Below are 12,843 nucleotides of genomic sequence, written 5' to 3'. Positions count from 1 at the left end.
AACACTAGATTTCCTCAAGCCTCAGACATTGTTCCATTGCTGTAATTTTTATTGCTGTATTGGTTTTTTCCCTTCATGTTTTAAAAAATGGTTTTTTAGAATATTTCAGAAAATATTCATGGAATAAATTGTTATATAGAGTAAACCACTTGCAGTGCAGTCATATTGCAGCTGGCTTAAAGAACACGAGAATCAAATAGATTATGATGTTGCCATTATTTACAGTGGTACTTCGGTTGTCGAATGTAATCCATTCCGGAACACGGTTTGACTTCCGAAACATTCAACAACCAAGGCGCAATGGATGGTTGGCAAATTCCATTGAGAAAATGGAGAAAACGTGCCTCAAAAGCCGTTCAAACAGAAGCATTCATTTCCGGGTTTTCAGCATTCGGGTTCCGAATTGTTCGGCTTCTGAAACATTCAAAAACCAAGGTTCCACTGGACTTAATTTGATAATTTAGATATCATTTAATACTGTAGTTTCTATGTGGTGTACAATAAGGATATATCGTACATCGTAAAACCAGTTAAAGTTAACCATAAGATGGGGGGGGGGCTCACTCAAAATGGCTGCTGAAAAGTCCCTCCCCCAAGCTTTGGAAGTTTAACAAGATGCAGGAGTTCCAAAATGCATCTTGCCTTTCTGCCCCTATCACAAAGGCTTCCTATTCCACTTCAGTAGAGAGAACTGCTCCAGCTACATAAAGAGACCCATATTGCCTCATCCATTTAATCGAATGGGGAATTTGCTTCCAAAGGGAGCTCTTTATGTGCAGCAGAACATAGACGTATGAATCCATGGATCTAGGCAAGGGAATTCCAAACTTACTTATTCCCGTGTGTGCGTGTAAAATAAAATTCTCAAATGATGTACAACTTGTTTGTTAAATGCAAATCAATGCCTCACTGTTTAGGGCATTTTTTTAAACTGTGTCTACAGTAGCTAATTTTAAGTTTGTTGGTTTTTAAAATCATGTTATTTTTATTTTGTGTATAGGGTTTGGTTGGTGAGCCAGGACCTAAAGGAGATCAAGTGAGTACACATATTCACATTGTCTCGTATGTTTCCAGCAAGGTTGAAATTATGGAAAATGCCATATCCTTTTTTATAAATAATATGCTTCTTGTTATAATACAGGGAGCTGCTGGTGGAGAAGGGGAGCCTGGACAAAGAGGCGATCTTGTAAGAGCTTTTCACTTCATTCATTCTACACACTCAGCTTTAAAACTTGCAGGTGTTTTTCATATAAAACACAGACAAATGGGTCATGCAGCTTGCTGTTGAAAAAGCTGCACATTCCACATGAACGAAAAAAGATAGCTCTATAGACATTTGGGTAATATTATTGCAATCCTATACATTCACAAAGCAAATGCCGCTACATCTGACTACTTTGGATCAGTCTAATGAGGCAGATAAGCCTCTGAGAACATTACCCACTTGTGTTCTCAGCTCTTCCTACCCCCATGCAACTTGACATTGTTGTGCCATATCAGAGGCAGGGCACAGCCATTAGCGATGTAGTTAGAGGTCAGAGGCAGTTTTAGGGTAGCACAACCTGTGGCCCTGCAGATGTTGCTGGACTCCAGCTCCTAGCAGACCCAGCCAGAATGGCCTTTGGTCAGGGATGATGGGAGTTGTGATCCAACAACATTTGGTGGGTAACAGGTTCGCCATCTCCACTCCAGAACATACTGAATCTTGAATGAGGGATCAAAATGTTCAACTTCAGATGGTACCAATTTCATGAACAAAACCGCTCATTAAAAAAAAAGCCTTAAAAAACAACAACCCCTTTTCATCCTTTTACACTGCTTCTGTAAGTCTACCTTTTAAGTACACCAAGAGGTTTCCATTCCCTTTTAGAGTGTTAACATTTCTTAAAATATTTAGAAAATAGTACAATATTCATGTTACTTAAAACTGCTTGTGCATATGCCATCCTGACACCATTCATCTTGTTTTGTTAGGGCGACATGGGTTTGCCAGGCCCTAAAGGATCTGTAAGTATGATGAACTGCATTGTTACAGAAAATCAAAAGCTTAATAAATCAGCAGAATATTTCAAACAAGGAGGTGGTTATTTAGCCTCGCAAATGGAGCTTCAATATTTAGTTCCCCAAGCAAGGAAGTTAAAGCAAATGTGATCTATCACTCATTGTTTTTATTCTAATGCTGTGGATTACTAGAGGGTTTCTCAGAGTGACAAATGTGACCTCTCAATGTGTGGAGATGGAGGGGTTTGTGTGTTTCTGCGAAGAGGGGCAAATTAATGAGTCAGTGCGGAACTTCCCAGTGGTTGAATAGAGCGATCCTTGTGAACTTAAATTTTTATACAGGTCATAATCCAGAGTTGAATATCTTCTATGCATCTCACATAGAAAAAAGACATTCAGTCTGGATATAGAATTTGGCTGCTTAGTATCTAAATCCCCCCTCCTTTTACCAGAAGTAATTTCATAGCTTTCATCCATGCTGAGACAGAGACTGGCAGAGGCCATGTTCGAACAATCCTATCTTGGTTTCCTAAGCCAAGCCACGAAGGTGAACCCTGTGCACTTAAGGCAGCCACTTTGCTTCTCCTTCCACATAAGCTGCAAAACAAGGAAGTCTTCAGTTAACCATAGTGTGACATCTGAATTGAGAAATCCTATTTAATGTCTTCCAGACAAGCCAGTGATATCTTAACGATGTCCTAATAACCTGCCTTGTTTGGAAGACATTTTCTGGTTCAGACTTAAATCGTAAACAGTACTGAACTGGAGACATCCTGGCTTGCTTACCCACCCAAAGGGAGGAGTGAAGCACCTGGGTGATGTCAGTTAATGATGCACCTATGGTCACAGGGCAGCTTGCCCAGAGTCTCTGTTGCTATCTGAAAAGATGCAGCTTTGGCTATTGGTGGGCTGTGTGGACCTTGGACATGAACATAAACGTGCCTACTTTTAAATAGGTTTTATTTCAAAATAATTGTGTGATTATCCCACTGTCTCAGTGACGCCTCTCCTCAATGAAGTAATACAGAATAGTATAAAAAGGAGTCTGCCAGCCCACAGTTTGCTAACAGGCATCCTATGTAAAGTTTGGAATACTGATTGGAGAATATATAGGGTGCACTGAAATCTTGCAAATTAAAGTTCACCCCCAACTTCTTCAGTTTCCATATCAACCCAATAGTTCATTGCAAGACCCTTACCACTTTTGTTATCCCAGGGATGAAAAGTTCTGCAACTAGTAACATTGGCACCATAGTTTTCTGTTTGTCTGCGAAGAGAAGTAGTCGCGATTAGTTTTCCCCTGCAGTGGTTTAGAGGCAGCCGTTTGCAAACACTTGTGTTACCAATTTCTAGCTTATCTAATATTTATTTCCTCTGCAGTTATATTTATAGAATACAAAAATGGGGGGGGGGTCTTAAAAGCACTTGTAGTTTATGGCCTCCTTGGTAGTTAAGCTGTTTTTTAAAATATTTAATATATTCATAGGATTTGTGCAAAGGCAAAAGTTTAGAATTGCTTCAGGGATTCATATTGCTTAAGTAATGTATCACAGCGGAGATGCCTGTGGGGAGAAGGGAAAGCAAATGCCACTTGCTATGCAGCAGACTCTTCCCTATGTGTTTATTTACTGCAGTGCATAAAAATGGTCCTCCTCTAAAAGAGATCAGGCTCTGCCACCAAAAATAAAGGCAAACTCAAATCTATGGTCCCACATAAGGCTCGTTAAGTCTTTCCTCTTCAGTTGAAATTCTAGCAGGGGACCCTTGTTCAGAATGTCAGGGTGCCATGGCAGCCACGTTAAAGAAAGAAAGATATATATTTTTCGCTCCATAAGACGCACTTTTTCCCTCCTGAAAAGTAAAGGGAAATGTGTGTGCGTCTTATGGAGCAAATGGTGGTCCCTGGAGCCAAAAGCAGTTCGTGCTTTTTTTTTTTTTACAAAGAGAAAAGGGGGTGTTGAAAGGAACCCGCTCAGCAGCTGATCAGCAAGAGATCAGGAGAGAGATAAGAGTCCAGGCTCCCTTTCAGTCCCGCCCCCTTGCGCAGGCCTCCATTGTTGCAGAGGGAGGTTGTTTGTTTCCCCAGCGACATGTGACTGGCTGATTAGATTATCTGTCTGGAAATTGTAGAAATGGCTCCCTTTCCTTAAGATTTTTCAGAAATGTGAGTTGAACCCCAAAAATGGGGCTTTTCCTCTTTGCTTTTCCCCCTTTGCAAAAAAAAGCTGCAAAACCTTTAGCTGATCCTCAAAAAACAGGGCTTTTCCCTTTGCAAAAAAGCCTGAAAACTTTTAGCTGATCCTAAAAAAACAACAGGGCTTTTAGAGGAGGAAAACCAGAAAAATGATTTTTTTTTCCTTGTTTCCTCCTCTAAAAATGAGGTGCACCCTATGGAGTGAAAAATACGGTATAACCATCTTCATTTTACTGAGCAGCCTTCCCAAGCACTGTGCCATCATTCAACGAAGTACAAATCTGCATATGTCAACTCCTAGTTCTTCACCATGAAGGTTGTGGGAGCCTGAGGAAGTACATGCAGCAGTTCACTGTTGTATTGAGATACCTGGAACAAGGTGGAAGAGTAGCTCACTCTGCAAAAAAGAAAGAAAGAAAAAAGAAAAAGAGTAATCTGCTCACTTCCTGCCATCTTTAGGTTGGGAATCCTGGTGAACCTGGGTCACGTGGGCCTGAAGGAAGTCGTGGTTTGCCTGGGATAGAAGGATTACGTGGGCCCCCTGGACCTCGTGGTTTGCAAGGCCAACAAGGTGCAACTGGCCTGCCTGGCAGCCAGGGCCCAGCTGTAAGTAAGATATCCTTTTGCATGGCTATTTATGTCACGGCAAGAATTATGAATGGGCTTGCAATCAAAATTGCAGGTGGCAATCTGTTGCAGATCCCTGCAATCTGCTGGGATCATCTATTTTTTTTGCTGGACGCAATTCTGCCCACCGTTTACAGAATGCTTATTTGTTTCAGGGCAGAGAGCCAACCGATGCACACATTAAGCAGGTTTGCATGAGAGTGCTGCAAGGTAAATAAACCACATTTCTGTTTGTGAACTCTGAATATGTGTTTTTTCAACCAAACACTAAACTTCATGTGGGCAGCTTGAGGCCCTCAAGAGCTTGCATTTACTGTTTGTGTCGCCTGCTTTTCTCCTAGCAGCACATGCTGGCAGGCTGGGTGGCTGTGGGCTGGTGGAACCTCTGCTGATTTGGGGTGGGAAAACTACTGTAATTGGAAGTTCAGGGTGGTGGGTTGTCTTGTGGTGGTGGTTGGTTTTTTTCTCATTGAAGATTCCCATTCAGAAAGAACAGTGTTCCAAGTCAATGGATCGGCGCCAACTTTTTATAGGGAACAAATGTTTAGATTTAACTCTGGGCAGCAGGACAGGAAGGCACAGCACCCAGTCAAAAAGAGGTCGGGGGGGGGAGAGAAGCTCCTGCATTCTCCACAACATTTTTCTCCTTTAACACGATGACTGTTTTGGCCACAAGCAAAGCCAGCCTTTGCCAACCCAAGGCCCTCCAGATAATAACTCCCACCAGCCCCTGCCAGTACAGCTGCCATTTCAATGCTATTGCTAAAATTAACATGGATCATCAGCAGTTTAAGCAAGATCATTTAGTTGCACTTGTGTGGTGCTCAAGAAGTTGCTTTTGTAAAGCCTTAAAATAAGTGCCCGTGTCCAAAGTAGACTGTGGTAGGACTCAGCTCCTGAATTGCAGACTTTGACATAGGATAAACATGCTAAGTATAGGCAGCTAATGAGAACTGTGTTCCTTCAGTCATCTGTGGGTGTAAACACTGCAATAGCATTGATTTTATTCTTGTTTTATAATTGGGTATATTTGTAGCTTTGAATTTATTGCGTCTGTGTTGGGGCGGAGGAAATCTGTGCCCTGCTGACAGTGGCTGCTGCCGAGGTCCTCTGGGATGTTGCACTGCTGTGTTTCAGCAGTTTAAGAGGCATTATTGCACTCTGTGATTTAATTTGAGGCCTTCTCAGCAAACTGCTATTTTTTAAAACTGCCCAACAGGGTATATTATTAGTTTCCACTTCAGATTAGCTTTGCTATGAAGATAAATGTTCCCATCTCCTTTTATCAAGTTTAGAATGTCCCTATAGGGAAGGGCTGTAGCTCAGTGGTAATACACATGTCTTGCAGAAGAAGATTCAATCCCTGGCATTTCAGTAGGGCTGGGGAAGATTTGAGCAGCTGCCAGTCAGTGTAGACGTGCCAAGCTAGGCGGAATAATGCTCTGACTTGGTATAGGTAGCTTTCTGTGTTCTATGAACATTAGGTTATGTGAGGCCAATTGTGGTGGATTTGATGCTATCTGAGGATCAACAGTTGAAGTGTTGCATTTGCAGCAAGGGGGGGGGGGGACTACTGGAAACATCATGCCACATCCCAAGTTAAAAATAAAATAAAATAATGCATCTTTCACAGTGTCAGTGTGTGGCTGATAAGTTATCACAGAACTTTTCAGATGGGGAATTAAAACAAATTAACATGCAAGGGATTCAGTTCCATTTCTGCTCCCCACTCGCAACCTTTCTACCTGCATATTTGTTGCAGATGCATGCTAAATGCCCCCCCATGTCATGGAAATCTTCTGCTCCCAGTTTTTAGGAAGTATTTAAACCAAGGAATTGCCACATCTAATATAAAACCTAATATCAGAAATTTCTTTGGAGTGTACTATGTCTCATCAGAATTGTAAGAACCACCTCTTTATTTATTCATAAAAAAGCCAATAGGCATCTAGTCCTCATGGTTGCATGAGTTTGAAAATGTTGCTTTTTATGAAAAGGGTAATGAGTAAAAAAAAAAAAAGCAACCAAGATTAATATCTTTGCAGTTCAATACTACAAATGATTAGATTAAACCTAGTTTGTAATTTATCTTCATTTCTCCCCCTATTTAACAGAGCAACTGGCTCAACTGGCTGCCAGTCTTCGGAGGCCGGAGTTTGGCGCTCCAGGCCTGCCAGGCCGCCCTGGGCCACCGGGTTCCCCTGGGCCACCTGGAGACAATGGCTTCCCAGGGCAGCTTGGGCTTCGGGGACTGCCTGGCCTTAAGGGTCCTCCTGGAGACATTGGGCTGAAAGGCCCCAAAGGTAAGAGACCAATGCATGCTTACCTGGGAGCATCGCTCCCTGAAGTCAACAGGACTCAGCCACAAGGAAACATGTATAAGAGAGGGCTGCTCAGTGCTAGGATTGCATATAAAACACCGAAACTATTTGCTGTGGGGTGTTCATTATTACATGCAGTTTAATGGAAGTTTGTCCACTTTAATGGATCCGTCACATACAACTGATACATATTGATTCAGCTTTGTTCATGTTCCTGGGTTTGATGCCAGAAATCGTTGTTCCTTTCTCATTTTTGTTCCAGAAAAGAGTACAAGCAAATTTTCTTCTTTCCCTCATTATTGACCTCAGTATGTAACACAGAAAGCACCCCTAACACACTGTGTTCTTAATTTCTGTAGTGTTTCCCCTGTGACTTTTGTCTGCCCACTCCCCTTCTTGAGATTTCATTCTCTGCTCTTCTTTTTCTTGGTCAGTCCAATTCTACCAGATGCCTTCGTGCTACTTACTATCTCTAATGAAGCAGTCGGGATTCCTATGAGTAACTGAAATAGGAAATTATTGCCCCTATCTACTCCAGAGTGCTGCTGCAGAAGGGTACCTGGGCCTGCTGGAGCATCATGCAAGAGAGGCCAAGTTAGATATTGTGCGAGGCAGGTGGAAGTTGTGGCAGATTTGTGCTGGAACCAGATCAGGGCAATCGTTGCCTCAGGTCTTGCGACTCACAATGCTTGCTTACATCAATCCCCATTAAAATAAATGGGCCGTACAGTTCTGTAACTAGCTGCAGCCACGATCGTTTTAGCTTCCTGTTTCTGAGCTGAATAACCTGACTAAGGAGATATTTATTTACCACTTTTTTCACAGTAGCAAAGAACTGAGATCACATAGGCTATATGCTCCATAATCTGCACGTTCACCTGGAAGAGAGTAATGCTGAGTTCATTGGCATTTATTCCCTGTTAAGTGTGCACAGGTTTGCAGCCTTAGCGATAGAAACAGATATCCCCCTCACCTTTCATTGTTGCATTCAGAGCACTCTCCAGTCCCTTTATGCAGCATTTTATTTCACTTCTCTTCCCAGGCCCAGCTGTTTGTGCTCATTTCCCATTAAAAACATGGAGCACATTCATCCTTTGAATGTAAAGTTTCTCATCTGAAACTTCTTGCTAAGCATCAGTATGACACCAGGCTAGACAGGGTTGGGATTACACCAGTGTGGCATTTTAGCAAGGTTTGCATGCATTCTCTGGCCCACTGCTTGACACTTAAGCATATTGTTACCATGGATCTAAGTGTCTGGGAACATCACCTACTCTAGTGATGCCATTACCCCTAGGGCTTTTGTCACTAAAAGGGCACATTTGCAAACCTCTGAATAGAGCAAAAGGTGTTGGGAGTTTCTCTTTTAAAAAATGTGTATTGAGAAGCCCTTTGGCTTAGTCCCCTATATTCAACTTCGCTCAGAATCACAAATTGCAGAGGGACCAATATGCAAGAAAACCACACTTTTCAATACTGTAGTTAAACTGGAGATCTGCTAATTTAATGTCTCATCTTTGTTCTCCTTTGACTGAGCCACAAAGCAATGAATGACTTGCACCCGCCTCTCCCCAACCCTCTGTCAAAAAATGGGTGACAAAATGCCAAAAATGAATTGAAAGAAATCACCTCACTGGTCATAAAGCAGTTTCTGTATTTTATTTTGAGTTTGTAACAGCAACCTTTAATATTTAACTTACTTTGTAGATGTGAGATGCTTTATTTTCCTTTGTCTTGAAAGCGTCCCCCCCCTCAACTGCTTTTTGCGTGCTTTTACCCAGTTATATAGTAAACTGCTCCATAGGCAGACCTGGCTGCTGTAGTTTTGTGAGGTAGGCTAGGGGTTTTGAACAGAGCAACTCACCTTTGCAGGAAGGACATGACAAATAAACCACTACAGAACCAGTTTTAGGTGTGCAGCAGTGCCTTTGTAGAATAATGAGCCATAGTTTATTGAGTGCGGACAGGACTGTGCTCATGGGTAGCCAACGGTCTAGAACCAGCACCGAGTTCAATTTGGCCTGCCACTGCGAACTTTTCCAAAGTGATTAGAGCACTGGAATGCCAGATTGGGGATAACTGGACCTGGAAATAACAATTCAGGCTGCTGGCTCAACAGGGACAAAGATCTGTTTGAGCACAGTAACCATGTGCCTTGGTCTTTGCATTCCAAGAGCAGAGGTGGCTGAAAGAGGACAAAGGAAGTGAAATTAACAAAGCTTAGATGAAAATAACTTGATCTCTGGCAACCTAATAATTACTTTAGGACGCAGTAATCAGCACCTGGAAGCACCCGTACATCTAAATGTGGTGGAACGGGGGTGACTCTGCAGAATGAATAAGAACGGAATGCTAAAAGCTGCTAATTATGCTGCATAAAAAGGGGGGGGGGGAGAGAAGGCAAAGCTTCAAGTCCCACCCAGCAATCCGGTTTCCACAGCCAGCACACATTAGGATGCAGCAAGTTGTGATGCCTATAACAAAATATGATACAATGGTGTCCCATCAACATTACTGCCAATAGCTATTACAAAATGTCAAACTCTGGGCAATTCCCCAGAATCGGGCCATGGAAAGGGGAAAACCTGAGGTAGAAATAAATTGTGATGGCCTCAGAGAAGGTGCCCAGATCTCTGTGGTGCAGCACAGAGACCTTCACTTTATTTGCCACCAAGGTGAACATGCCAGACAGAAAACTCTCTAGGGTGGCAAATTGGTCTCTGATTGCCAGCATTGCATAGTGCAGGTGATCTTTCAAGTTAGCCGTTTCAGAAGAAGCCTACTATTCCTGATAATATTCAAGGCTGGTTTTTTTAAAAAATGCTTAGCAACCCAAATTTTACTTACTTACCGAGCCATTTGATCCAGGCATGTGATCCACTCTTGTGTAGTGATGTGATGCAGAAAGGGAAAAAGGGGTGGGGGGCAGGATTAATGGGAACGGAAAAACCAGCTATAGAAAGGCAAAGTCCCTGCTTGGAAATTGGATCTGTAATATGATTGTGGAGATAGCAGTCAGTTCTAACTGTCGGGGGGGGGGGGATTTAGTAGTGGGAAGCTACCCTTAAGGACATACGTATTTAGTTTAACTGAATCTGCTTTGCTCTAAATCTGTTATTGCTTGAGCTGCGGATCATTTGTCCTGTCCACTGATTTTAAGTGTCTTTGTGTGTGCAGAACGTTTCTTCATGCAGATTGCACATAATGTTCCATTAATACGTTTTAGGTGAAACAGGTGAAAAGGGGGAGAGAGGATTCCCAGGTCGAGGACCCAAAGGCTTACCAGGCACAACAGGACTCCCAGGTAAATACCGAATTTTGCTTCCAGGATTAGGGGTGGGGGAACCAACAGCCTCCCCCCTCCCCAGATACTGTTGGACTCAATCTCCTGTCAGCCCCAGTCAGCGGTCAAGTATGAGGGGAGTTGGAGCCCAGTGACACCCAGCAGGCTACAGATTCCCCACCCCCACCTGTGCTCTAGGAAATTCAAGATGCGTTTGTGCAGCTGTGCATGAAATGCTATATTTAACAACCCTGGAAATGTAGGTGTCTGTCTGCAAGGGAGTGAATGCTTAATTACTAGATTATACATACAAGCTCCCCCCCCCCATCTCATGTCTCAATTTATTTCACCCTTCTTTTTTGGTAATGATGTGACCTCCATGATCAAGGCAGGCAGTGCATCCCCTTGAAACTAGCAGCTCAGCGTCCAAATTATGGCTGGTAGCTCTTCTCAAACGGTCTTCTGTCCCACTGTTTGTTATATGTATGGGAAGCTTTGGATTTACTCATTAATAAAAGCCAGCCTGCAGCTCAGAAAGCCACGGAATAAAATTTTAGAATCAAGTTCCATAGACCTAATACTGCCAACATTGCAGGGTGTGGTAAAATAGTACAAGGTCGGGATCGAGAACACAATGCTTAAGTTAAAAATAGCAAGTTGGCTTCCAGAATATATGGCATGCTTAAGGATTTGCAAATCCTTTAGATCTGATTTTGGTAGCAGGACTTTTTTAAAATTTAGCTTGCTGTATTACTGTACCAATACGAAGCACTGCAGAATGAGAAACCTTTGCTTATAAATGCAACACAAGTGCCACCTAGTGGTAACTAGAGGTAACTATGGCACAAATAATTTGCTATATTAAAAGTATGAATTGCAACTTTTAAGGGCTATATGTTTATATGAATTGCATATACTTCTATAAAATATTCAAACTATTTCTATTCATGATACGCAAAACTTTTCAAGTTGCCTTGATTTCCTAACAATCTCATCCCTCTTCCACAATATTACGTTTTCCATGAACAAGATTTCTTTCCAATAATATTATGCAGTCTCAAAAGCAGGCAGTTCGAGGGAAATTCGGCCTTAATGCTCTGCCAAGGAAGGGCAAGAACCCTGTGATTTTTTGCAACGCAATCTCTTCCCATCAGATTGAACATGGTTTGATTGAGCCTAGTTTACTTGAAGACAGCTTATTGGGTTTGCAAACATTTTTTTATTCAGGGGCCACAGCCGCCACTCCCCCCCCCCCCTTGATACAGCACATGCTTGAACACATAAGATCCCCAGTATTACTGGAACTAGGAAAAACTCTCTTCCCAAGAAAAAGTCACTGTCAGCCTAAAGCAGTTACTTATGTTCACAATGACTGCGCCTACCAATGGATACCTTCACTGCACTCTTTTCAGCGCCTGGCTAAAGCATGTTTGTTCAGACAAACTTACCCCAGATATCTAATGCCAATGTGTTTTCAGTATTTTGCTAGTTTATTTCTTTAAACATTCTAATAGTTGTTTGTTTTGTTTTAATGAATAATTCTATGTTTATTCTTTTGTGAACAAAGAAGGGAAAACTTGAATGCCAGATTAGGGTCTTCTCCTTTGGATGATGAGTTTCTGTTCTGTACTCTGAAAGCCAATATTCCATGAGACACTTGGTTCAGTCTGGTGAATATAGACCTGAACGTGAACTCTCCTGATTCATGTGCTGTATCTCCCTCTACAGGAGAACCAGGCAAAACCCAGCTATGGAACGATGGGCGAGATGGCGGATCCCGAGGCCACCCGGAGCAGGTGGCCTACCGGGCATTCCTGGGCCTCAGGGCCCCCTGGCCCTCCTGGTTACTGTGAGCCATCAGCCTGCACTGTGCAAGCAGGACTACGAGCAGACCAATGTGAAGGGGCGTGAAAAGTGCGCGACGTGAGTGTTGGCAACAATGTACTATCTGCCCATATATTTGACAACAGAGAGAAACAGCAGAAGAGGTGCATACAGTAAAACATACGAGAATTCTTCTATCCAAGGCTTGACAAGACTTTGCATGCACTGGTGTCCCAAAAAGGTACATGGCAACTATGTTTTTTAAGTGACAACTGATGGCTTTTCTTTTTTCTTCTGGGAAAGGCCACTGTGTCTTTTTTACGACACCTTCCCCAAATACTATTATAATTCCTTTCTCCTCTTTGTATTGTACTGTATTACAGCATCAGAGAGCATGATGTATATTCAGTTGCCTTATCCAAGGCAACTGTAAAATTGTGGGTTCTTTGCATTCACCTTTTCCCATGTAGCTTTTCTCTAATTTCAAATACACAGACATGGCCACCCATGCGAAAACATGTGAAATGCTTTTGCATGCTGAGAAGCTTCTGTAAGGGTTGTGAATGCCATGTTACGGTAATATATCATGTGAA

General features: G+C 42.4%; 1 protein-coding gene across 1 annotated transcript in view; it reads left to right on the top strand.

Annotated features, from left to right (window-relative positions):
* COL9A1 (collagen type IX alpha 1 chain) overlaps positions 1-12,342 on the top strand; it is a 64,224-nt gene extending 51,882 nt beyond the window's left edge. The window contains 10 exon segments of the mRNA XM_033143222.1: positions 1,001-1,036; positions 1,142-1,186; positions 1,975-2,007; positions 4,655-4,801; positions 4,978-5,032; positions 6,937-7,125; positions 10,370-10,447; positions 12,155-12,198; positions 12,201-12,246; positions 12,249-12,342. Of these exon segments, the coding sequence (XP_032999113.1) occupies positions 1,001-1,036; positions 1,142-1,186; positions 1,975-2,007; positions 4,655-4,801; positions 4,978-5,032; positions 6,937-7,125; positions 10,370-10,447; positions 12,155-12,198; positions 12,201-12,246; positions 12,249-12,337 (762 nt within the window). The 3' untranslated portion in view covers positions 12,338-12,342.
* The last annotated feature ends 501 nt before the right edge of the window (positions 12,343-12,843 follow it).

The sequence above is a fragment of the Lacerta agilis genome, chromosome 3 (assembly GCF_009819535.1).
Source record: "Lacerta agilis isolate rLacAgi1 chromosome 3, rLacAgi1.pri, whole genome shotgun sequence".
Classification (NCBI taxonomy): Eukaryota; Metazoa; Chordata; class Lepidosauria; order Squamata; family Lacertidae; genus Lacerta; species Lacerta agilis.
Note: the sequence above shows the minus strand (reverse complement) of the source record. Positions and strands in the feature narration are given on the sequence as shown.